Source organism: Oncorhynchus nerka, linkage group LG20, assembly GCF_034236695.1.
Source record: "Oncorhynchus nerka isolate Pitt River linkage group LG20, Oner_Uvic_2.0, whole genome shotgun sequence".
Classification (NCBI taxonomy): Eukaryota; Metazoa; Chordata; class Actinopteri; order Salmoniformes; family Salmonidae; genus Oncorhynchus; species Oncorhynchus nerka.
In genome coordinates this window covers 54,725,106-54,749,020 of record NC_088415.1, presented here as the reverse complement: position 1 = coordinate 54,749,020, position 23,915 = coordinate 54,725,106, and the positions used below count along the sequence as shown (strand labels likewise).

Below are 23,915 nucleotides of genomic sequence, written 5' to 3'. Positions count from 1 at the left end.
TCAAGACAGTTGGAAAAGCATTCCAGATGAAGCTGGTTGAGAGAATGCCAAGAGTGTGCAAAGCTGTAATCAAGTCAAAGTTGACTACTCAAAGGGTGACTAAAAATTAAGAAAAACCCTTGAATGAGTAGGTGTCCAAACTTTTGACTGGTACTGTGTGTACTGTATATACAGTGCATTCGGAAAGTATTGAGACACCTTGACTTTTTCAACATTTTGTTAAATTACAGCCTTATTCTAAAATGAATTAGATTATCTTTTCCCTCATCAATCTACACACAATACCCAATAACGACAAAGCAAAAACAGATGTGTAGAATTTTTTTCAAATGTATATAAAAAACAACAACATAAATACTGTATTTACATAAGTATTCAGTATTGAGACTCGAAATTGAACTCAGGGGCATCCTGTTCCCATTGATTGTCCTTGAGATGTTTCTACAACTTGATTGGATACAGCTTGTTCTGATATCAGCACACAGCTTTTTTATGTTGTCAAATCTCACCCATAATGTGTCTTTCTAATGTAAAAAAAATAAATTAAATTAAGGTTGTTTTTACATAAGCTATTGCTATTCGTGTATCAATGACCACATCTTAAACACAAAACTGATTTTATTGATAACAAATACATGACAAAGTAATTCTGTAAGAGCTCGACAAATATGTAAAAAAAATTATTAACTGTGTTCATTGTGAACATGTTCAGGGATTTTGTATGCGTGTTTGGAGAGCTAAAAGCTGTAGCTGGAAATGAGTGTCATGGTACAGTATGACAATCATCCATGAGTTAATTATTTGCCAGAGCTTCCCATTAGGATGAGCAGGTAGAGGAATATGTTTATGATGGACAGGATCAGGGCAGCAAATACATACTCCTCTGGATCCAGGGCATACTTCTGCCTGCCCATTACCAGCTGGCAGTTAATCACCAGGAGGGAAAAGGTGTCGGGGGAAAGAAAGGGTTTAGGGTGCAATAGATGGGGGTATTCATTCTGGCTACAAGGCTGCATAAATAGAAAGGGCCTAATAAAAGGAGATATAACATTGAGTGAGTTCTGTATCAGTGAGGAGAGCAGGGCTCCCAGAGATCCGTAGACTATCTGCAGCACATGGGAGTGGTAGAAACAGCAGAAGAAGCTGAACATGAGAAGGTCCACTGCCAGCACCAGCAGGATGCCATTGCAAAACGTGAAGTCCACTCGAGTCTGCAGACCAAAGAGAGGAGAGTGATTCACTTTTATTTCTGAATTCCAAAGCGACCCTGGGCAATATGGTATTTGTTGTCCAATAAGCTTGGTCACCTGACCACAAACTGATGTGGTATGGTCGATTTGGAATTAGGCATAATACCATGTTTTTAGTGATTTGAAAAGACAGTCAGACCTGGGCTGAGAAGATGATGATGATGGTGAAGGAGATGACCACTGTTGCTCCCATGGCGATGACTACAGCAGTGTTGTCGAATGAGGCCACAGTGCCGACCATGTAGGAAAGGCTAAGAGCGACCACTGACTAGAGGCAGTACACACACCATAACACTTAAAATACCACTCACTCAATCCCAAATCTCACGTTATCCTATCATTGTGTTTAAGTGGTGATAGAATCAAAGCAAGATCAAAGATGGTTGTTCTCATTAGTCATGCAACTAAGTTCTAGGAGAATGTATTTGGCATTAACCAATAGGGAACTGTGAATACAGTAAGATACATTTATAACCATCACCGGTAAACTTCACTTTTTAAATAATGTTTGTGAACACATCTAAAAAACAATTGTATACTTTATATCTATATGTGAGCAGATACATTTAGAGCTCAATGCAGTCTAAACCACACTTCAGTATTTACTTAGTGACTTTGCATGGGCCAGTTGGTCAGTCGCTGGTCTAGCTAGTTGTGATGGGGTTGTGTTTATGTGTTTGTGAGTGCGTGTGACCCACCAGGGTCCAGGGATGGCTACTGCTAAATGAGTTGCAGCAGATCAGGCAGATGGCCACTGAAGCAAACAGGATGGAGGAGCTGAGGTAAATCAAATGTTATTTGTCACATGCTTCGTAAACAACTGGTGTGAACTTAACAGTACAATGCTTACTTACGGGCCCTTCCCAGCAATGCAGAGAGAAAGAAGTGCAATGCTTACTTACGGGTCCTTTCCAACAATGCAGAGAAAGAAAATTGAGAAATAAAATAAAAATTGTCCATATGTTGCTCTGCACCACTGCCCTCACCATACTGGAGAAAGTGTTCACACAATGCTGAAGGTCACCGGCAACTGCAGGGTCACAATACTGAACACCAGGTAGAAAGACAGGGTTACCATTAGCCCCTTGGCAGGTATACTTGGGAGGATACCAAGAAACTTAGGGCTCCAAGACCAAATCTCTCTGACATATCAGTACAAACCTTTCTGATATTGTCTCGTGATCAAAAGATGATCCTTTGTGAGTGACAGAACAACAGTCTCATATTATTGGCCAAGACAACACTGGAATATTGTAGTGACTTTGCAGACTTTTCAGTGGTCATGTAACCCAACAAGTGAATTCAACGGACATACATTATTCCAGCAGAAATGTTCAATTTTGCATTAACATTTTATTGTAATTGGCAGTAATACGAGGAAAGACCTGATTAATCCACCAGCATGATAGATTCCCCTCTTTCCTTGCTATTGCAGGACGGGATAGATAGTTACCTGGCTCTCCCACATGGTTACACTCTCTAGGTGGGAGGGGTCCGAAGTCCACCCATGCCTGTAGTGGGTACAGGACTGGGGGGTAGAGTACGGCATACTGAGCCTCTGTGGGCGTGGGGTAGTTCTGTGCACCTGTCATTCTGAGCGAGAGCGTAGTGTGAAGAGGAGTGGGTTGGAAGATACTGATGTTTGGAGGAAAATATAGAGGGCTTAGATGATATCAAAAGGCCTGTGAGAAAAGAGATGTGAGATACTAGCCTGGGGGATTCCACTGTCCACATGAGGAACCTGGAATTGAGTAAACCTTCATAAAGTAATGTAACAGTTACATGTCAGAACAATGCAACAACAACATCCTTGCATTTATGACCAATTCAGCATACCGTGTATGTTAATATCACCAAGGAATGTTTTGTATTAGTGTTCTCACTGACACATAGTTTTGTCTATAGATGTGTGTGAATGCAGATATTTCTTAGTAACTACAGTTCTCAATAACAGGAATCAGTAGGTCAAACCACTGGGATAAACTGAATTCAAAAACATAAATATCTTTCCTTAAAAGATATATATTTTTCCCTTAAAATATATATTTTTTCTCCATAAAATATTATAATTTGTATTTTTTTTTTTTTTACAAATTACAACTGGAAAACTGACCCCAAAAAGATTAAATCCATTATTTTATTATAGCATTCATACACAATTAGATCATATGTTTGTGTTGTCCAATTTATTTCATTATTTTGTCCAAACTGGCACATCATCCTCTACCAACTGGAGATTTTTGACAACCCCAAAATGATGTCATCTTAGTTCCTTGAAGTAGTGGACCAATCTGGGAAATGACTAACTGAGCACCTACCTTCTTTATACCTGGGTTTCACTTGTGCTGAACCTCAATTACCACACTGCACTTCCTGTGTAGTGGAGTGATGATCTAGTGGCTAGCCTACACACAGACTGGCGCTTTGCTGTTTGACTCAGACTGAGAAACTGGAACTTCTACCTTCACCTTTAGCAGCTTGTGCCCGTTTGGGTTATTTCCAGAACTGAAATGTCACTGACAGTGATGGTGAACTAAGGCCTTGTTCACCCTGCAGGCCTTAATGCTCAAATCAATGTCGTTTTTCAAATCCATTTTGGACTACTGACTGTCCAAACAGCAAGTTACAAGTGACCAAATAGAATTTGTGTGTATTCAGACAGCATTCATTTGCTGACAAGGCTACGCTTGTTGTCATAACGATGAGTGTGCGCAGTGGGGAAGGCTGACTGGTGGTGGTGCTCAGGGTTCCTATCAGAAGTTATGTAGCAAGACAACAATACATGCCATGGATGTTCCCCAGTTGCTTTGAATGCTCAAAATCATAGGGTAAGAACACATTTAAAGCCTCAAAGGATAAGATGATCCAACTTTCAAAACGAGTCCTTTTTGGCTAGTCACAGCAGTCAACTAGCGAGCTAGTCACAGCAGTCAACTAGCGAGCTTGTCACAGCAGTCAACTAGCGAGCTAGTCACAGCAGTCAACTAGCGAGCTTGTCACAGCAGTCAACTAGCGAGCTAGTCACAGCAGTCAACTAGCGAGCTAGTCACAGCAGTCAACTAGCTAGCTAGCCACAAAAGTCAACTAGCTAGCTGGGTACTATAGCTGTTCAGCTTTCTAGCACATTCACTAATTTGTTTGTGAACAATTCAGACTTCAGGAAAAATAACAGACTTGAATCGGATATCGGATATGAAAATATATTGGATTAGAATCACTGCCAATGTGAACACGGTTTACGTGATAGATCATACAGTGCCTTCAGAAAGTATTCATACCCCTTGACCTATTCTACAGTTTGTTGTTAGTCTGAATACAAATGGATTAAATATTTTCTCTCACCCATCTACACACAATACCCCTTAATAAAGTGAAAACATGTTTTTAGACATTTTTGCAAATGTATTAAATGAAATACAAAAATCTAATTTCCGTAAGCATTCCCACAAGAGTCTACTTTGTAGAAGCACCATTGGGCAGCAATTACAGCTGTGTGTCTTTCTGGTGACACAGCATTCCACACCTGGATTGTGGAACATTTGTCTATTATTCTTTTTTAATTCTTCAAGCCCTGTCAAATTGATTGTTGAGCATGGCTAATTAGGAAGGACACCTGTATCGTTGTAGTGACTGGGTGTTTTGATGCTTTTTAAAAATATATTTTTTAACTCATCTACCAATAGGTGCCCCCTTCTTTGTGAGGATTTGGAAAACCTCTGGTCTTTGAGGTGGAATCTGTGTTTGAAATACTCGACTGAGGAACAATACAGGTAATTGTATGTGTGGGGTATAGAGATGAGGTAATTGTATGTGTGGGGTATAGAGATGAGGTAATTGTATGTGTGGGGTATAGAGATGAGGTAATTGTATGTGTGGGGTATAGAGATGAGGTAATTGTATGATAGAGATGAGGTAATTGTATGTGTGGGGTATAGAGATGAGGTAATTGTATGTGTGGGGTATAGAGATGAGGTAATTGTATGTGTGGGGTATAGAGATGAGGTAATTGTTCCAAAATACTTGTAAAGGAGAGCCACAGTCGGTGCAACATGTGCAAGAAAGCATTTTGCTCAAAACAGTTTTATCCTTTTTGTGTTTTATACTTGGGATATCGCTTCTCACCAAGAAAAGTTTTTTTATTTTTTTTATCACCAGAAGACATCTAAAGGATTGAGTAAGCAGTAACATTTTTTTTAAATCCAACAAATGCAGGAAGGAATATAACATTTCACATGGTTGAATTTATTTGTATTTTTAAGGTATGCTAGTCATTTACAGTAGATAACTGTAAATCTGTCACAGCAGTCAGCACTGCCTATTTGGCAAAGACCTTTAACAAAAATGCCATAAAACAGTTAACAGTAACCTAAACAAGGACATTGACAAAACAGGGCTCAAAAGTATATTTATTGTAAAAAATACATATAAAACCAATTGAGACATACAAAAGATTGGAGCTTAGAAACAGTCAAATGAACAGACAAAGACCAAGCCAGTTTGAATTGCAATACATATTTACACTTTAATAAATAAACGTAATTGTTCTATTATACCAAAGAGAAGGCAGATTGTCCATATCTTGGGGTGCAGATATCGCTGTGGTGACAAACATTCTCATTGAATATATCAGCATAACCGTCACAAAGCTCAGCGTCTAGGAGGAACAGAACCCTGTGATTAAACGCCAAGAATGCAATACATAGAAAATATCATTCCTGGAGAATAGCTATGCTTTTGTATTTGTAAAAATTGAGGTATTGCACCACACAGTAAAAAGGGAGAATAGTAATGTAACATTTGGGGCTTCAGATTGTCCAGATTTTTACTGACAACCCCCCCCTCAAAGTACACAACATAATTATTCATCATATTCACCACACAAAAAAAAGTACATTTAGGGCTTATGATCAATTCCTCTTTTTCACACACATCCCTGCCCACTGTTTCAGTTACACAGACATACATCATTTTGGCGTAATAGTTTCTTTTTTGAAGTGGAAAGAGTAACATGCACAGGGCTGGCAGGGCACGACACGTCGTAGCACCTCAGCGAGTGCAGGATGTGGTGCAACAACTCAGGGAGATCATCCAATAGGAATGCTGAACAGGACTGATCCTCATGCTGGTCTACAGCAGTCCGCCTGTGCTTTGATAAACTCACTGTAGCGTCACCACAGATCCCCAGACTAGACTACACCATAGGAGCCTGGACAGACACAAACCTCTCACCAGGCAAAGGCAGCCAACGGTAGCTTGTTTAACACATATGGTAATAATACAATGTCTAAAAATCCTCTTATGGGGAAGGGTGGTGGCTTAATACAACAAATCCCCCCATCAGATGTTCATTGCCTCCAGCGATGGGAATCATGGGATAGGCGAGGCAGATGCCTCATGGCGTAATCATGCCCTAAAATACATCATCCCTCACATTGACATGAACACAGCCAGATGGCCAGACAAGTGCACAGGGCCTGGTCCAATATTCCGGACTACACCAGACAGAGCGAGAGAGGCAGGGGGACACACCACCACATGCCTTCAGCACGACAGGACGGGTTGGTCTCACTGAGAGGAGGGCCAAGTCATCGTAGCAGTATGGTTTTTAATCACACTGCTTTAGGAACAAAGTAGCACTATGGTCGTTCCACCTTTGTTCCTAAGGTGGAACGACCATAGTGCTACTTTGTTCCTAAAGCAGAGGAAAGAGGGTAGACATCAACCATCATTGATTGTTCTGAAATCATTTCTGTTAGAAACATAAGATTAGCATTCATGCAACATATTTTTGAAAGCTAACTGATTGCATCCAAATTGGGCATTTTAATTTATAGGATTCATATAATATTTATTCAATATAGTACCTAACATCTGAATTGGGCCACACTTTCTTCAAACAATGAGTTAGACATGAGGAATCCAAAGGAATGGTCAAAAGCCAGGCACTGACCCCCCACACCAGTCCCAACCCAACAAGTATATACAGTGCCTTTGGAAAGTATTCAGACCCCTTGACTTTTTCCGCATTTTGTTAGGTTACAGCCTTATTCTAAAATTTATGAAAAATGTTTCCCCTCAATCTACACACAATACCCCATAATGACAAAGCAAACATTTTTTGTGGTTGACATTTGTTAATTTCTAACAAAAAAACGGAAATATTCCACTTACACAAGTATTCAGACCATTTACTCAATACTTTGTTGAAGCACCTTTAGCAGTGATTACAGCCTCAAGTATTATTGGGTATGACACTACAAGCTTGGTACACCTGTATTTGGGAAGCTTCTCTCATTCTTTTCTGCAGATGCTCTCAAGCTCTGTCAGGTTAGATGGGAAGCGTTGCTGCACAGCTATTTTCAGATCTCCAGAGATGTTTGATCGGGTTCAAGTCCAGGCTCTGGCTGGGCCACTCAAGGATATTCAGAGACTTGTCCAGAAGCAACTCCTGTATTGTCTTGGCTATGTGCTTAGGGTCATTGTCCTGTTGGAAGGTGAACCTTCTCCCCAGTCTGAGGTCCTGAGCACTCTGAAGCAGGTTTTCAACAAGGATCTTTGATGTACTTAGCTCCGTTCATCTTTGCCTTGAACCTGACTGGTCTCCCAGTCCCTGCCGCTGAAAAACATTCCCACAGCATGATCCTGCCACCACCATGCTTCAACATAGGGATGTTGCCAGGTTTCCTCCAGATGTGATGCTTGGCATTCAGGTCAAAGAGTTCAATCTTGTTTCTCATGGTCTGAGAGTCTTTAGGTGCCTTTTGGCAAACTCCAAGCAGGCTGTTATGTACCTATTACTAAATAGATGCATACATCTGTCCACTCTACCATAAGGGCTTGATTGGTAGAGTGCTGCAGAGATGGTTGTCCTTCTGGAAGGTTCTCCCATCTCCACAGAAAAACTCTGGAGCTCTGTCAGAGTGACCATCGGGTTCTTGGTCACTTCCCTGACCAAGGCCCCTCTCCCCGATTGCTCAGTTTGGCCAGGCAGCAAGCTCTAGGAAGAGTCTTTTTGGTTCCAAACTTCTTCCATTTAAGAATGATCGAGGCCACTGTGTTCTTGGGGACCTTCAATGCTGCAGACATTCTTTGGTACCCTTCCCCAGATCTGTGCCTCGACACAATCCTGTCTTGGAACTCCTCGTACAATTCCTTTGACATCATGGCTTGGTTTTTGCTCTGACATGCACGATCAACTGTGGAACCTTATATAGACAGGTGTGTGCTTTTCCAAATCATGTCCAATTGATTGGAATCCATCTGTGTTAAATGCAATTAAGTAGTAGAAACATCAATGATGATCAATGGAAACAGGCTGCACCTGAGCTCAATTTCCAGTCTTATAGCAAAGGGTCTGAATACGTATGTAAGTTAGTTATCTGTTGACACATTTTCTTTCGCAATTAAAAATAATAATAATACTGTTTTCGCTATTTCATTAAAGGGTATTGTGTGTAGATTTATGAGGATTTAAAAAATGTAATCCATTTTAGAATAACAAAAATTGGGGAAAAGTCAAGGGGTCTGAATACTTTCCGAAGGCACTGTAGTATCAGTTCTCTGTGACAGACAAGTAGTGTCAGGAACTCTTATCTGTTAGTAACTACAGAAACAATTTCAGAACAATCTGAGATGTTGGGTGTCATGGCTTGCTGAAATGACATGTAACAACGCTAGGGTTAAAACAATCTCACCCAGAGGGTATAAGGGCACTAACTAAGAACACACACTCCTCTCATTTACACAGCCAGTGAGAAGTCTGCAGTTCGCCTCTGCTGTCCAGAGTCGGGCGCTGTCATCCAGGACATTGACTGTCCACACCCCGCGCGCACGCACACACACACACACACACACACACACACACACACACACACACACACACACGTTGTTACTAAATTAGCAACTGTGGTTCAATCAAGCACACCTTATCTAAGAAGAAAGTTCAGCCTTGGGGTAAGAAGTGCTCAGTATGGGCATAACACCAGTACTATGGCCTGGGAAATGCCAACAACCTACTGTAGCTGCGGTAAAAGGCGCTAACACAGTGGGTTCAGCACCAACCAACATCCGCTTTTAACACCACAATCAACTCACACCCACCATCCCTCTCCTGAAATGTATCATGGCGACAATAGAAAACCACCTACAATCACTACTACTACAGCAACCCCATCCACAAAATAAAGCCCTGCTTTCCAACGTCGGGCTATAAAAAAACAATGCATTGCAATATTTAAGCATGAACAGTTAACATTTTCAGAGCTGGGTTGTTTTTTTTATGGACAGAAACATTTATTCACTGGAACGTGAATCTCTGCCCAATATTGTTTTGCTGCACCATAAAAGACAAAAATGACCTATCCCATATGGAAAAATCCACATTAGGGGAAGAGGAATGCATGGGACAACAGAAACACACATTTTTCCTCGCCTCCTCGAGTTAAAAAGGACTTTCACGGGACTGTCAACCTGGTATGATAATATATCGATTTACCGTTTTTCTGGAGTGCAGCAGTTTATCGTTTGGGCTATGTTCACAGAGGAGAGGTGGCTGTCTATTCCAGTGGTAGTTATAGTGGTCTGAGTTGAGCTCAAACGGACTGAACCAGCTCAAATGGACTGAACCAGGTCGAAAGAGAAAAAAAAGTGGTCTGCGGTCGCATCCTTGTGGGGCTGTGTCTGGGTCAGTAAAATTAGGAGGCTTGCCTCTGGTATTTTTCATTGACATCCTTGTGGGGCTGTGTCTGGGTCAGTAAAATTAGGAGGCTTGCCTCTGGTATTTTTCATTGACATCCTTGTGGGGCTGTGTCTGGTTCAGTAAAATTAGGAGGCTTGCCTCTGGTATTTTTCATTGCCATAATATATTTGCTGCAATTATAGAAACATTGCAGTCTCCTGTGGGGGAAAAAAAGTACATCAAATATTTATACTTTCCTCACACTTGGAATGTAACTCTTCCTATTTCACATAATATTTTGTCCACACTAACTTCTACCCTGTTGGCTAGTGTGACATCATGGGGTTGGAATAAATGGAGTCATGAACACGTACGTACCCGAGTCAGGTGTGTCCCTGAGCAGGACATGTGACCCATGAGTCAATCAAAAGGGTGTTCGGGACAGCATGGCTTCACCTTGGACCAGGAGTCTATACAGCTGGACAGAGAAAGAGAGAGACAAAGACATGTAATGAGACATACAGAAATGGAATGGCTGTTTTCCCTTTTGATTATCACTTATTCTGGACCATGCAGAACATGTATTACAGCAGTTTAAATTCCATAATTCAATCCCATCTGCGGTCCCAGGGTGGGACTTAACTCGGACCATGGTGCAGGCAGCTGACTGACTCACTGTGAGACAGCCAGATTATAAACACTGGTTGTGGTTACGGTATTTCTTTCAAAAGGAGGTTCACACCTTAAAATACCTCTTAGTCAAACAGAGGTGAATGACTTGCGATAAGGTTAGGTCATTCTGGTAAAGAAAATAAGGTTATAGCCGCTCACTGCTTGACGCTCCCACAAGTGTTCTTCAAAATCAAAAAGCAAATAAAAGTGTGAAACGCTTACTTATGGGCCCTTTCCAACAATGCAGAGAGGAAAAATAGAAAAATAAAAAGAGGAATAAATAATACCTTGGCTATACATGGAGTATACCAAACATTAATACCAAACATTAGGAACGCCTTCCTAATATTGAGTTGCACCCCCCTCCCCCTTTTTGCCCTCAGAACAGCCTCACGTTGTCTGACATGGACTCTAAAACATGAATAAAGTGTTCCACAGGGATGCTGGCCCATGTACACACGGGAAACTGTTGAGCGTGAAAAACCCAGCAGCGTTGAAGTTCTTGACACTAAAAATATTTTGCCTCCCATACACCCTCTGAATGGCGCACACACACACACACACACACACACACACACACACAATCCATGTCTCAATTGTCCCAAGGCTTAAAAATCCTTCTTTTAAGCTGTCTCCTTCCCTTCATATACACTGATTGAAGTGGATTTAACAAGTGACGTCAATAAGGGATCATAGTTTTCACCTGGATTCACCAGGTCAGTCTGTCATGTTCTTAATGTTTTGTATACTCCGTATATGCATGGGGTACTGTATACTGAATAACAAACTAACGCAACATGTAAGGTGTTGGTGCCATGTTTCATGAGCTGAAATAAAAGATCGCAGAAATGTTCCATATGCACAAAAAGGTTATTTCTCTCATTTTCTGCAATAATTAGTGAGCATTTCTCCTTCCATCCACCTGACAGGTGTGGCATATCAAGTGGCTGATTAAACAGCATGATCATTACACAGGTGCACTGTGTGCTGGGGACAATAAAAGGCCACTCATATGTGCAGATTTTTCACACAACACAATGCCACAAATGTCTCAAGTTGAAGGTGCAATTGGCATGCTGACTACAGGAACGTCAACCAGAGCTGTTGCTAGATCATTTAATGTTCCTTTCTCTACCATAAGCCGCCTACAATGTGATTTTTATGAATTTTTCAGTACGTCCAACCAACTTTACAACCGCAGACCACTTGTAAGCACGCCAGCCCAGGACCTCCACATCCGGCTTCTTCACCTGCGGGATCATCTGAGACCAGCCACCAGGACAGCTGATGATGTCCTAGCACCTCAGCGGGTGGGCCTGGCTCCCAAGTGGGTGGGCCTATGCCCTCCCTGGCCCATCCATGGATGCGCCCCTGTGCAGCCATGTGAAATCCATAGATTAGGTCTGAATGAATTGACTAATTTCCTTCCATGAAATTAATTGTTCCATTTATATTTTAGTTCAGTATACATACGGGAAGGGGCAAAGTGACAGGAAACAGGATAGATAATTAGTAGTAGCAGCAGCATATGTGAAGATTTAAGAGTTAGAGCAAAGGGGGTCAATGCAGATAACCAAATAGCTACTCGGACTAACTATTTAGCATACTTATGGCTTGGGGGGTAGAAGCTGTTCAGGGTCCTGTTGGTTCCTGACTTGGTGCATCGGTACCACTTTCCATGCCGTGGCAGAGAAAACTGTCTATGACTTGGATGGTTGGAGTCTTTGATACATTTTAGGATATTCCTCTGACACCGCCTGGTATAGACTGGATTGCAGGGAGCTCTGCCCCAGTGATGTACACTGCCGTAAGTACTACCCTTCTAGCGCTTTGTGGTCAGATGCCAAGCAGTTGCAGAGATGCAGTCAGTCAAGATGCTCTTAACTGTGCAGCTGTATAACCTTTTGATGATCTGAGGGCCATTGACAAATCTTTTCAGCCTCTTCACGACTGTGCTGGTGTGGGTGGACCATGTTTAATTCCTTATGCTGGGCATACACTATACAACTTCTAAAATCTTAACTTGTCCATTCCTTAATTCTGTCCATTCTCAACCCCAGGTCGTGGGTGCTCACATTACACGATAATTCCCTAGTTGATCCTGCCGACACGCAAACAGGGAGTTGCTTTATAAGTGTGCACATTATTATGTGCAGAAACATAAATATATATATTTTTTTAAAGAGACGGAAGTGAAGAATATAGACCCACAAATGGTTGGGCCGACATGGACAATCTGGACTTATATTCTTGAGGGAATTGGAGGTGAAAACATTTAATATTGAAAAAGGCAGCTGCATTCTCTCCAAGGCTCCACCAATCTGTCATAATTAAGGCTAAACCCTGCTTATTTCTACAATTTCTCTCCTTTAAAATCTGATTTTAAACCTAACCTTAACTACACCGATAATTTAAGGTTAAGCAAAAGGTTTAGGTCTTTATGAATTTTTACGATATAGAACATTTTGACTGTGGCAACTAGTGACAACTAGTGACAAAACAACGTTGTTGTTGCTTTCTTCTTCGCCATCATTGTTTTGGTCTCACATGTTGAGTGGTCCTTGGCTATTAGCTGCAGTCCTTGTCCAATCGCGTTGAGGCACCGCTCATACTACAAGATGGACATCCAACATTTGACACTTCAGAACATTTTCTGGACAACAAAAGGTTGTTGTCCTGGCACCACACTGCCAGATCATGACCTCTTCCCTATAGGCCGTCTCATCATCGTTGGTGATCAGGCCTACCACAGTCTTGTCGTCAACAAACTTAATGAGGGTGTTGGAGTCGTGTGTGGCCATGCAGTCATGGGTGAACAGGGAGTACAGGAGGGGACTAAGCATGCACCCTGAGGGGCCCCCGTATTGAGAGTCAGCGTGGCGGAGGTGTTGTTGCCTACCCCCTACCCATCACCTGGGGGCAGCGCGCCAGGAAGTCCAGGATCCAGTTGCAGAGGGAGGTGTTCAGTCCCAGGGTCCTGAGCTTAGTGATGAGCTTGGAGGGTACTATGGTGTTGAACGCTGAGCAGTAGTCAATGAACAACGTTCTCAATTCTTAAATTATTCAATGGAGCTTTTAGTGATATCAAAGATGATTTGTGGGAGAAAAACATTACAGGATTTCTTTTCGCAGTAAGCAGTGACAAAATAACCATGTAATTTCACATAGAACGGAAGGCATATATTACTAAATGAGAGTTCCAAAGAATGCAACTCATGATTGCATCACAACTCTTTGCACAGATCTGTGCTTGGTTCCCCCTTTGTCTCCTGGGCCACATGTACAGTGCTTTCAGAAACTATTCACCACTCCTTGACTTTATCCACATTTTGAGATTTTGTGTCACTGGCCTATACACAATAACCCATAATGTCAAAGTGGAATTATGTTTTTAGAAATGTTTTCAAATTATTTAAAAATGAAAAGCTGAAATGTCTTCAGTCAATAAGTATTCAACCCCTTTGTTATGGTGAGCCTAAATAAGTTCAGGAGTAAACATTTGCTTAACAAGTCGCATAGACTCACTCTGTGCAATAATAGTGTTTAACATGATTTTTGAATGACTACCTCATCTCTGTACCCCAAACATACAGATAATTGTAAGGTCCCTCACTCAAGCAGTGAATTTCAAACATGTTCAACCACAAAGACCAGGGACACCTATTGGTAAATGGCAACAAAAAAAAAAGATGTTGAATAGCCCTTTGAGCATGGTGAAGTTATTATTTACACTTTGGATGGTGTATCAATACACCCAGTCACTACAAAGATACAGGCGTCCTTCCTAACTCAGTTGCTGGAGAGGAAGGAAACCGCTCAGTGGATTTCACCATGAGGCCAATGGTGACTATAAAACAATTACAGAGTTTAATGGCTGTGATAGGAGAAAGCTGATAATGGATCAACAATACTAACCTAAATGACAAAAAAAAGGAAATCTGTACAGATTCAAACAATTCCAAAACATGCATCCTGTTTCTAATAAGGCACTAAAGTAATACTGCAAAAAAGGTGGCAAAGAAATGTACCTTTTGTCCTGAATACAAAGCGTTATGTTTGGGACAAATCCAACATGTCACTGAGTACCACTTCATATTTTCAAGCATAGTAGTGGCTGCATCATGTTATGAGTATGCTCGTCATCGGCAAGGACTAGGGAGCTTTTTTTTTAGGATAATAAGAAACGGAATAGAGCTAAGCACAGGCAAAATCATAGAGGAAAACCTGGTTCAGTCTGCTTTCCAACGAACAAATTCACATTTCAGCAGGACAAAAAACACAAGGCCAAATATACACTGGAGTAAGCTTATCAAGATGGTGCCAAAATAGCCAGCGTGAAACAGGGTCAAGAACAATGCATATAATCTTCACTGTCCAATCACAAAAGCTGCACTTTCACTTACTTTGTATATGCTTGTGATTCGTTCTGCACGCAATTTTGACTAGTACATGTATACTATGGTTCACAAGACTGTCTGATTCGCGCCTGTCTCAGTGGACTAATCCATTGCGGAGGCCACGGGGATGGCACAGTCCATCACTAAGACATGTGATACTGAAATGGTATATGGTTATATTATGGAAAAATAACGGTGCAACACTCAAATCTAATATTTTATAACAAATGCGCTTTCTCCCGCATTGGATAAGTTAGTGGTTTGTGGTTCTGAAACAATATTCAGTGCGCAGTAGAATTGGCGCCTTCCCCTATGTTGCTATGTGCAAAATAGCTAAATTAACCAGCATATTGGGATTGAGAACAATGCGATGGAGGCAGCAGCGGAGACGAGGAAAAAGCCCTGGCCTTAGCTTAATTGAATATTGAGGAGACAGGAAACCTCAACTTAATTAGGCTTATAATCAATAGCCTAACTGCTAAATGTGCTTGACTTTATAAATCATCCATATATATCTACAGAAATAAGACAGATATTGCTTCTGTTGCCTGTTTGTTTAATACCCTACTGATTCTGTGAGCACCAAGCCTCATGCTTGGTAGGCAGTCATTGCAAATAAGGATTGGTTCTTAACTGACTTGCCTAGTTAAATAAAGGTAAAAAAAAAAAAAAAAATGCAATGGCAAAATTTTGGAAAAAGCAATTTCACAGATTCGGTTGCTTTATCATTTATTTTGTTAGAACAGACTGGTATTACTTATAAATGTATTGTTTACACTGTTCCAAACAGGCAGAACAATAATATTGTGATCTAACAGCACCTGTTTGTTACACATATGCACGCAGCACTCGCTCCTATACCCTCCTTTTTCTTGATCTCCTTATTGTTATTATTACAATTATTATGATTACCATTATAGTAATAAGTAGTCGTTATCATTGGTAGGCTTTGTATAGTAGCCTTGTATAACCACCATCGAGCTGTAGGCCTAAGAGAGGGTACTGTTTGATCTTAAAACCACAACTTACTTAAACCTACATTTCAATATACAGGCTACTGTATCAATCAATCATTCATTCGTCCATGCCATCACACAGCATATGCTTTGAAATGCAAATCAAGCATTTTAGTTTTAAAATTAACCAAAGGGCGCTATGAATAATTAGCCTAAATGATACAGAAACTGCAATTCACGAACGCATGCAATTGTTTTTAGGTCTGCTGTAATAAAGGCTTTATAGATATTTTGTCCCCGTTAGAAAAGACTCTCCGGTACACTTATTTATTTTGTGTTGTTTAGACGGTTTCAAATGGTCCGAAAAATACACACAATACTCACGCAACCCTTGCTCCTATACCTTCCTTTTTCAAATGCCAAATGTCTTCCACAGACCTGACTTCCTCTTTCCCTCCTGAGCAACCAGTAAACATTTGCCTGTTTCCGAGTTTCTCTTTCACTTCCTCCTGGACAGCTAAACATGTTCTGCGACCGCTTTGAGGATAACGCCGTGCCGCAAACACGGGCCGCTTCCCAAGGACTGAGCTCTCGTTCTCCCTGGCCAACATGAGTAAGACATTTAAGCATGTTAACCATCGCAAGGCTGCTGGCCCAGAATGCATTCCTAGCCACGTCCTCAGAGCATGTGCAGACCAGCTGGCTGGAGTGTTTACGGACATATTCAATATCTTCCTATCCCAGTCTGCTGTCCCCACTTGCTTCAAAATGTCCAGCTTTGTTCCTGCACCCAAGAAAGCGAAGGTAACTGAACAAAATCACTATCGCCCCGTAGCACTCACTTCTGCCATCATTAAGTGTTCTGAGGGGCAAGTTAATTTTTTTTTCTCCCTCGGCTGAATGATCTGAATCTAGGATTACAGGGACTCTCCGCAACTATATTCAATGTGCGGGACAAAATTGAGGCTATGATTAAGAAGTTGGAGCTCTCCTCTGTCTGCATTATCAAGTACAATATACAGGTCTTTCCATCATTGTATGATTTTTTGTGTGCAAATGAACTCAAGCTTACGGACAATGGCAAACCATCGAATCCCCAAGCTGACATGGTAAAAATCTGTCGTTCTGCCCCTGAACAAGGCAGTTAACCCACTGTTTCCTGGTAGGCCATCATTGCAAATAAGATTTTTTCTTAAATGACTTTCCTAGTTAAATAAAAGGTTAAAAAAAAGTCAAATGTGATATAGCGAAGAACCCGAGTGAGTTGTGTGAACAATTACGCGGGTACTTTCCCGAAATGGATGACACAAACAACTGGATTAGTTATCCCTTTCATGCCCTGCCTCCAGTCCACGTACAGATATCTGAACAAGAGACTTATCGAAATTGCAACAAGCGCTTCTGTGAAAATGTCATTTAAATCAGATGCCACTGCCAGATTTCTGGATTGGGCTGCGCTCAGAGCTTTGTCTATTTCAACAGTATATCTTTGCTAAATATTAAAATACATTTCAGATCATGATCGAAAATAAATAAATTTGGCAAATTTGCCTTAGCAAATCACACTGTTAAGACACTGATGCCCTTTGCAACCACGTACCTATGTGAGAGTGGGTTTTCGGCCCTCACTAGCATGAAAACTAAATACAGGCACAAACTGTGTGTGGAAAATGATTTAAGACAGACTCTCTCCAATACAACCCAACATTGTAGAGTTATGTGAATCCTTTCAAGCACACCCTTCTTATTAACCTGTGGTGAGTTATTCACAATTTTCGATTAACAAATACGGTTTTATGTGTAGAATGGTTAAATAAAAGAGCACAATTATTGATTATTAATAAGAGCTCTGTCACTTCCCACGAGCCTGGTTGTGACAAAAAAATGTATTGTATGTGGCAGGCTTACAATGATGGCAAAAAACAACATTTCAGAGTGCGCTGACTGACCCTGGTGATAGAGGGGGGGTACGCAGCTGGAGGTTGAATGTTTGAAGGGGTACAGGACTATAAAAGTTTGGGAACTACTGACAAGGAAATCGGTCAATTTAAATAAATACATTAGGCCTTAATATGGCTATAGCAAAAGACGGGGAGCCTAAATGCATGCTGGGCCTGGCATGTCATGAACTGGTGAAGTGAGCACAACTGGAGAGGATGTGTTAACAAGGGCCTTATTGCTTATATCATTGGTCACGTGGCTGAGATTGGCACAAGCACTGTCCATGACAAACTGTTCACACCCTTCTTGTTGGCGAAGAGAACATTTTGCAGGTTTACGCACTTATTTCCTGCTATTCTACAACTTTTTGCCATGTCTTGTGTGTTCATGTGATATCTGAGTGAATCAAACACAACAAAATCAATGGGCAAAAAAAAACCTAGCTAAATAACATTAGCTGAAATGATCTAGACATTTCTGCCAAGTTACGAATAGCTCTTTCTCTTTCTGCAATTACAAGAGGAAAAGTGCCGATTCGAAAATAGGAACCACTGGCCCAGGGCTTTGAGAAGTGTGAGTCCTTAGCCCTGAGCTCGAGCTTAGCCCATGTTAACAAAGGCTTGGTGAACTCAGGATAAGCTAGCCCAGGGTCAGCCATAGCCTGGGGCTAAGATAGCCAGAGGTCGAGGTTAAAAACAATGCGTGTGAAAAGGCCTAGTGCTATTACCCCTTGTGGTAGACACATAGGCAGGCCAGCCGGGCAATGGTCTCTCCTTGCTGCAGCTCCTCCAGACAGATGGAACACTCACCGCTGTCCTTACTGAGCACGTCCGCTGAGAACACAACACACACACATCACAAACATGACAGTTAGACGTTAAAGTATCCTCACAAACCCAGGGGGCAGGGAAGGGGCTTTTAACATACATACTTTCAACACACATTATGCCTGAACTTTCATATATGCTACTGTTTGTGTAATAGACTGTAAATATTATTATTTGGTGGGTGCTTACATTTGTCCTATTTCAAACATGTACAAGTGTGTATTAATGTGTGTGATTTGGAAATGTGTTTTTTCCATATCCCTCTGAGAACGGGGTCACGGCCAGGGTCTGCCATTCAAAGGTAACCCTGGAGCAAATATGATTAAGTGCCTTGCTCAAGAGCACAGACAGATTTTTCACCTTGTCGGCTCGGAGATTTGAACTAGCAACATTACGGTTACTGGCTCAACGCTCTAACCGCTAGGCTACCTGCCACCACTATAACACCACTGTTTACCATACAATGTCAACCCTTTCTCTGGGTGAATGTAAAGAGCCTCTTTTGTTTGTAACAAATGAAACAGGCCTCTGCTCTGAGTTTTTTGGTGCACTCATACTCACTGTTGTAAGGGAGAGATGGAGATGTGAGGCAGCTCAACAGGTGATTCTCAATCTTGCCCCCCGAGAAAGACTTGGAGCAGAACGGACAGCGGATATCTGGGGATGAGATGGCAAAAAACATGCACATGATTAACAACGAAACATTAGACAAACAAAGGCGGGGAGAAGATCAAATCAACCTGTCCATCATGCATGCCATGGGTCTTTAGTAGATGTTGACATTTGTGTGATCCGAGTATCATCCTGACAATGATGAAGTCAGGTCAACTCAACTCATGATTAGTTTTCCAGTCATCATCATTCCACAGGTTTCCCAGTGCCAAGAGCGAGTTGCAGTAATCCAGACGGGGAGATGACAAGTGCCTGGATTAGAACAACATGCATAACTAGAGGAGTCCAGCCTCAGGGGTGGGACGACATGGGGAAAGAGTGTGCCCAGTTGGCTTCCATATCCCCTCCCTCCCTGGCCCTGCTGTCAGCTGGGCCCATGTGATTACTTTGACCCATTTCCTAGACTTGCTTGGGGGCTGGATTAATGGCGCGTGGGAAAATAAATCCAAAGCTTGTTTTGGGTAGGGGTCTCACTGACATACGACCAAGAAGGTCATTCTTGGAAACCTGAACTCAGTCTGAAGAGTTTTGGAGATGGGATACTGGTCTGTAGTTGTTGACATCGGAGGGATCGAGTGTAGGTTTTTTCAGAAGGGTGCAACTCTCGCTCTCTTGAAGACGGAAGGGAGAGCCAACAGGGATGAGTTGATGAGCGAGGTGAGGTAAGGGAGGAGGTCTCCGGAAATGGTCTGGAGAAGAGAGGAGGGGATAGGGTCAAGCGGGCAGGTTGTAGGGCGTCCATCTGTCTGATTAATAATGTAGGCCTACACTGAGATTATTCCTTGTCAGTCAGGACCTAGCCATATGTGAAAGCTTCTATTAAAAAAATAGCTGTGGATTGTTTCGTAGGCCTATGACTATAAGGAAAGCTTTTTTTATTTTTATAAATTCCCCATTACATGCCACCAGTAGTACATGTGCAGTTAATCCCCGTAATTTGATTACATCAATTTCTGTTCCTGCATGTATAAATTACAGTCATTTACTGATCTCATTCTCAGAGTGGAAATGTTGTTTGTAGAGTTCACAACCTGCTACACAACCTGAAACAAGTTTTGGTTAATTTCATAACCATAATTGACGAGTTGTCAATTTTTTCATTGTCTTTTGTTTGGAGTGGTCCATGTGACCAATGAGCATGTGTCTAGTTTCTCTGTCCTGTTAATGTTGAGGGAGCGTGGGCTGAGCACATAGAAGTACCTGACCTGCTGCGCAGCAATGTAGGAAAGTCAAAGTATTTTTCATTTTATTTTTTACATCCATTGTGAATGACAATATAAAGCTATTAATACTATAGTTCCTCACTGGAGGTTATTTGAAAAATCTTTCCAGAGTGTTTAAGAGCTAAATGTAATGTGATGATCTCATACAGCGCAATTGGAAAGTATTCAGACCACTTGACTTTTTCCACATTTTGTTACGTTACAGCCCTGTTCTAAAATTGATTAAATCGTTTTTTCCCTCAATCTACACGATACCCCATAATGACAAAGCAAAAAAAGTTTAGAAATGTTTGTAAATGTCTTAAATAAAAAACTGATATACCTTATTTACATAAGTATTCAGGCCATTTGCTATGAGACTCGACATTGAGCTCAGGTGCATCCTGTTTCCATTGATCATCCTTGAAAATGTTTCTACCACTTGATTGGAGTCCATCTGTGGTAAATTCAAGTCATTGGACATGATTTGGAAAGAAACACCTGTCTATATAAGGTCCCACAGTTGACAGTGCATGTCAGAAACATGAGCCATGAGGTCGAAGGAATTGTCCGTAGAGTTCCGAGACAGGATTGTGTTGAGTCCCAGATCTAGGGAAGGGTACCAAAAAATGTCTGCAGCATTGAAGGTCTCCAAGAACAGTGGCCCCCATCATTCTTAAATGGAAGAAGTTTAGAACCAACAAGACTCCTAGAGCTGGCCGTCTGGCCAAACTGAGAAATCGGGGAGAAGGGCCTTGATCAGGGAGGTGACCATGAACCAGATGATCACTCTGACAGAGCTCCAGAGTTCCTCTGTGGAGATGGGAGAACCTCCCAGAAGGACAACCATTTCTGCAGCACTCCACCAATTTATGGTAGAGTGGCCAGACGGAAGCCATTCCTCAGCAAAAGGCCCATGATAGCCCGCTTGGAGTTTGCCAAAATGTCGCTAAAGGACTCCCAGACCATGAGAAACAAGATTCTCTGGTCTGATGTATCAAGATTGAACTCTTTGGCCTGAATGCCAAGCGTCACGTCTGGAGGAAACCTGGTACCTTCCCTACGGTGAAGCATGGTGGTGGCAGCATCATGCTGTGGGGATATTTTTCAGAGGCAGGTAGACTAGTCAGGATCGAGGGAAAGATGAACAGAGAAAATTACAGAGAGATTCTTGATGGGAACCTACTCCAGTGCGCTCAGGACCTCAGACTGGGGCGAATGTTCACCTTACAACAGGACAACGACCCTAAGCAAACAGTCAAGACAACGCAAGAGTGGCTTCAGAACTAGTCTCTGAATGTCCTTGAGTGGCCCAGCCAGAGCCCGGACTTGAACCCAATCGAACACCGCTGGAGAGACCTGAAAATAGCTGTTCATCCAACCTGACAGAGCTTGAGAGGAACTGCAGAGAGGAATGCAAGAAACTCCCCAAATACAGGTGTGCCAAGCTTATAGCGTTAGGGTCTGAATACTTATGGAAATGTGCTATTTGTTTAAATATTTTTTTACATTTGCAAAAATGTCAACCTGCTTGGTCAAACATTGAGTCACCATCAGTCGATTCTTGTAAAAATGGCAATTCTGAAAATGTTTGTCCTGTACAACAGTGGTCCTTCTGCAGGGTGCTGAAATTCATACTTCTAATAAAAACTATTAGCAAACTTTTACTGGGACGGAACTAGCATAAACCTTAAGCATAACCCTTACCATAACCATTTAAAATGTAAACTTCCATTGCGTAGGGGCATCCCAATCATCCCATCATCTGTCTCTAACTACAGAAAACATTTCAGCACAATCTGAGATGGTGGGAGTCAATTCCCTTTCTTGTGCTTTTTGAGGTGGAACGACGCAGCAGCCTGATTATCACAACTTAATACAATGGGTTCAGCTGTAAGTCAAGTAGCCTGTATGCACGAGAGAAAATCACCCCTCCAAGAATGCCGTTTCAGTAGAAAGTCTGACCAATTTGTGTCACGTCTCACATATTAGCTATAACACATGTTAGCCAATTAACGTTGCTACCTAGGGTACATTTGTGTTTTTGTTCACACTGACTGACTGCCTAAATGATGCCGTGTACAGGATTTAAATCTGCCAAAAGTGAATAGCAACTGCAACTTAATAAAGCAATACATAAAAAACACAAAAAGGGTTGTCACCATGTCGGTTGTTGACACGGTAGAGGCCAATCCAAGCCTCCGACGCCGGGCGTTGATTGATGCCTCTCATTCGTGCGGATCTTGCGCTGACGTTGCGCCAGTTAGATTGTCGATTGCCGGGTAAACGTTCAGAGAAAGTGCGGTGAGACACGCGGCCTGTCTCCTCTCCAGGCAGATGTTCCCCGTTGACAGCACCCTCGGGACTGCTATTAGCGTCTTCCTCGCGCTTGCATTCGCTGGTGTCTTCCGCTGGTGATGACTGGCTGATGGATGGGTGGCTGTTGTGGTCGGCGGGGCTTCCAACGGCACTCGCCTGTTGCCCTATGTCCGAATAGCTGCCCTCCTCCGATCGGCTACGGTTGGTCTCCGAATCGTCAAAACTCCCCGAAAAGTCTATTTTAAGACTGGCGGGCCTATTGCAGCGGGGTCGTCGATAGGAATCCCGCTTTATGCCATCTTTGACGAAAGCCGAAGACACTGGGTCCTCCTGTAAACGACTAGCTCTTGTCCCCATCTCTTTCGTTTTTTACCCACAAAACAGGAGATTTAGCTAAAAATGTGATATTTTCGAAATGTCTATTTAAATTCTTACCACGATCTCTTAAATTATTTTCGTTCTATAAATAGAGTATTGTCAAACGGTTCCTTTCCTGTTTCTGAATCGTCTCTCTCCAAATTTAATTTTCTTTGACATCCCTCACGTCTGACTGCTTTTGGTTACCAGCGGAAGTGAATTCAGTTTCATCTTCTTCTTCTTTGGGTTTAATTGCGAACTACGCGCAAAAAGGTGTATCGTCGCCACCAACTGGATGGTTGTGAAGAAATTCACAAAAGAAAAGTACATTCCATTATGTGAAAGAGAACATTGTAATTAATCCACACAAACTACAAAATAATTTACAAAAATAAATAATATATATTCCCACTCCTTCAGACAATTCAAAACTTAAAATCCCCTGCTCAGGCTCTGGGGCCTGAGAGTGTGGCACTGCATGAGCCAATACTCCAATAGCTCCTCAGATATATTTTAATCCCAAAGGGGACATCAATGATGTCAATCTATTTTTTCAACACGCACAGTACCATTCATCACCATTGCTATAAAAGGCGATAACCATATGATCCATCATACGAACATCAACCACTCCAAAATTATTCT

General features: G+C 41.8%; 2 protein-coding genes across 3 annotated transcripts; both read right to left on the bottom strand.

Moving 5' to 3' along the window:
* Positions 1–600: 600 nt before the first annotated feature.
* On the bottom strand, positions 601–5,142 carry LOC135563008 (protein lifeguard 1-like). The gene is made up of 2 exons (XM_065005602.1): positions 1,390–5,142; positions 601–1,211 (listed from the first exon to the last, which is right to left on the bottom strand). The coding sequence occupies exons 1-2, from the start codon at positions 1,489–1,491 to the stop codon at positions 798–800; spliced, it is 516 nt and encodes a 171-aa protein (XP_064861674.1). The 5' UTR covers positions 1,492–5,142; the 3' UTR covers positions 601–797.
* Positions 5,143–5,638: 496 nt separating this feature from the next.
* On the bottom strand, positions 5,639–23,489 carry LOC115102795 (uncharacterized). 2 transcript variants are annotated; one of them, XR_003859486.2, is made up of 6 exons: positions 22,757–23,489; positions 19,282–19,377; positions 18,621–18,726; positions 10,306–10,405; positions 9,745–10,145; positions 5,639–5,904 (listed from the first exon to the last, which is right to left on the bottom strand). XR_003859486.2 is itself a non-coding variant. In XM_029623096.2 (5 exons), exons 1-4 carry the CDS (start codon positions 23,268–23,270, stop codon positions 10,348–10,350), a joined length of 774 nt encoding a protein of 257 aa, XP_029478956.1. In that variant the 5' UTR covers positions 23,271–23,489; the 3' UTR covers positions 5,639–5,904; positions 10,306–10,347. The 2 variants fall into 2 exon arrangements, 1 of the variants encoding a protein (XP_029478956.1); XM_029623096.2 differs by lacking the exon at positions 9,745–10,145.
* Positions 23,490–23,915: the final 426 nt, after the last annotated feature.

Excerpts from the sequence above, each read along its gene's own strand:
- LOC115102795 (XM_029623096.2), bottom strand. The coding sequence starts at position 23,270 with ATGGGGACAAGAGCTAGTCGTTTACAGGAGGACCCAGTGTCTTCGGCT. Across the intron at positions 19,378-22,756 it reads CCGTGTCAACAACCGACATG|ATATCCGCTGTCCGTTCTGC; the intron begins GTGACAACCCTT and ends TCTCATCCCCAG. Across the intron at positions 10,406-18,620 it reads CTATGTGTCTACCACAAGGG|CTGTATAGACTCCTGGTCCA; the intron begins GTAATAGCACTA and ends TTCTCTGTCCAG.
- LOC135563008 (XM_065005602.1), bottom strand. The coding sequence starts at position 1,491 with ATGGTCGGCACTGTGGCCTCATTCGACAACACTGCTGTAGTCATCGCC. Across the intron at positions 1,212-1,389 it reads TCATCATCTTCTCAGCCCAG|ACTCGAGTGGACTTCACGTT; the intron begins GTCTGACTGTCT and ends TTTGGTCTGCAG.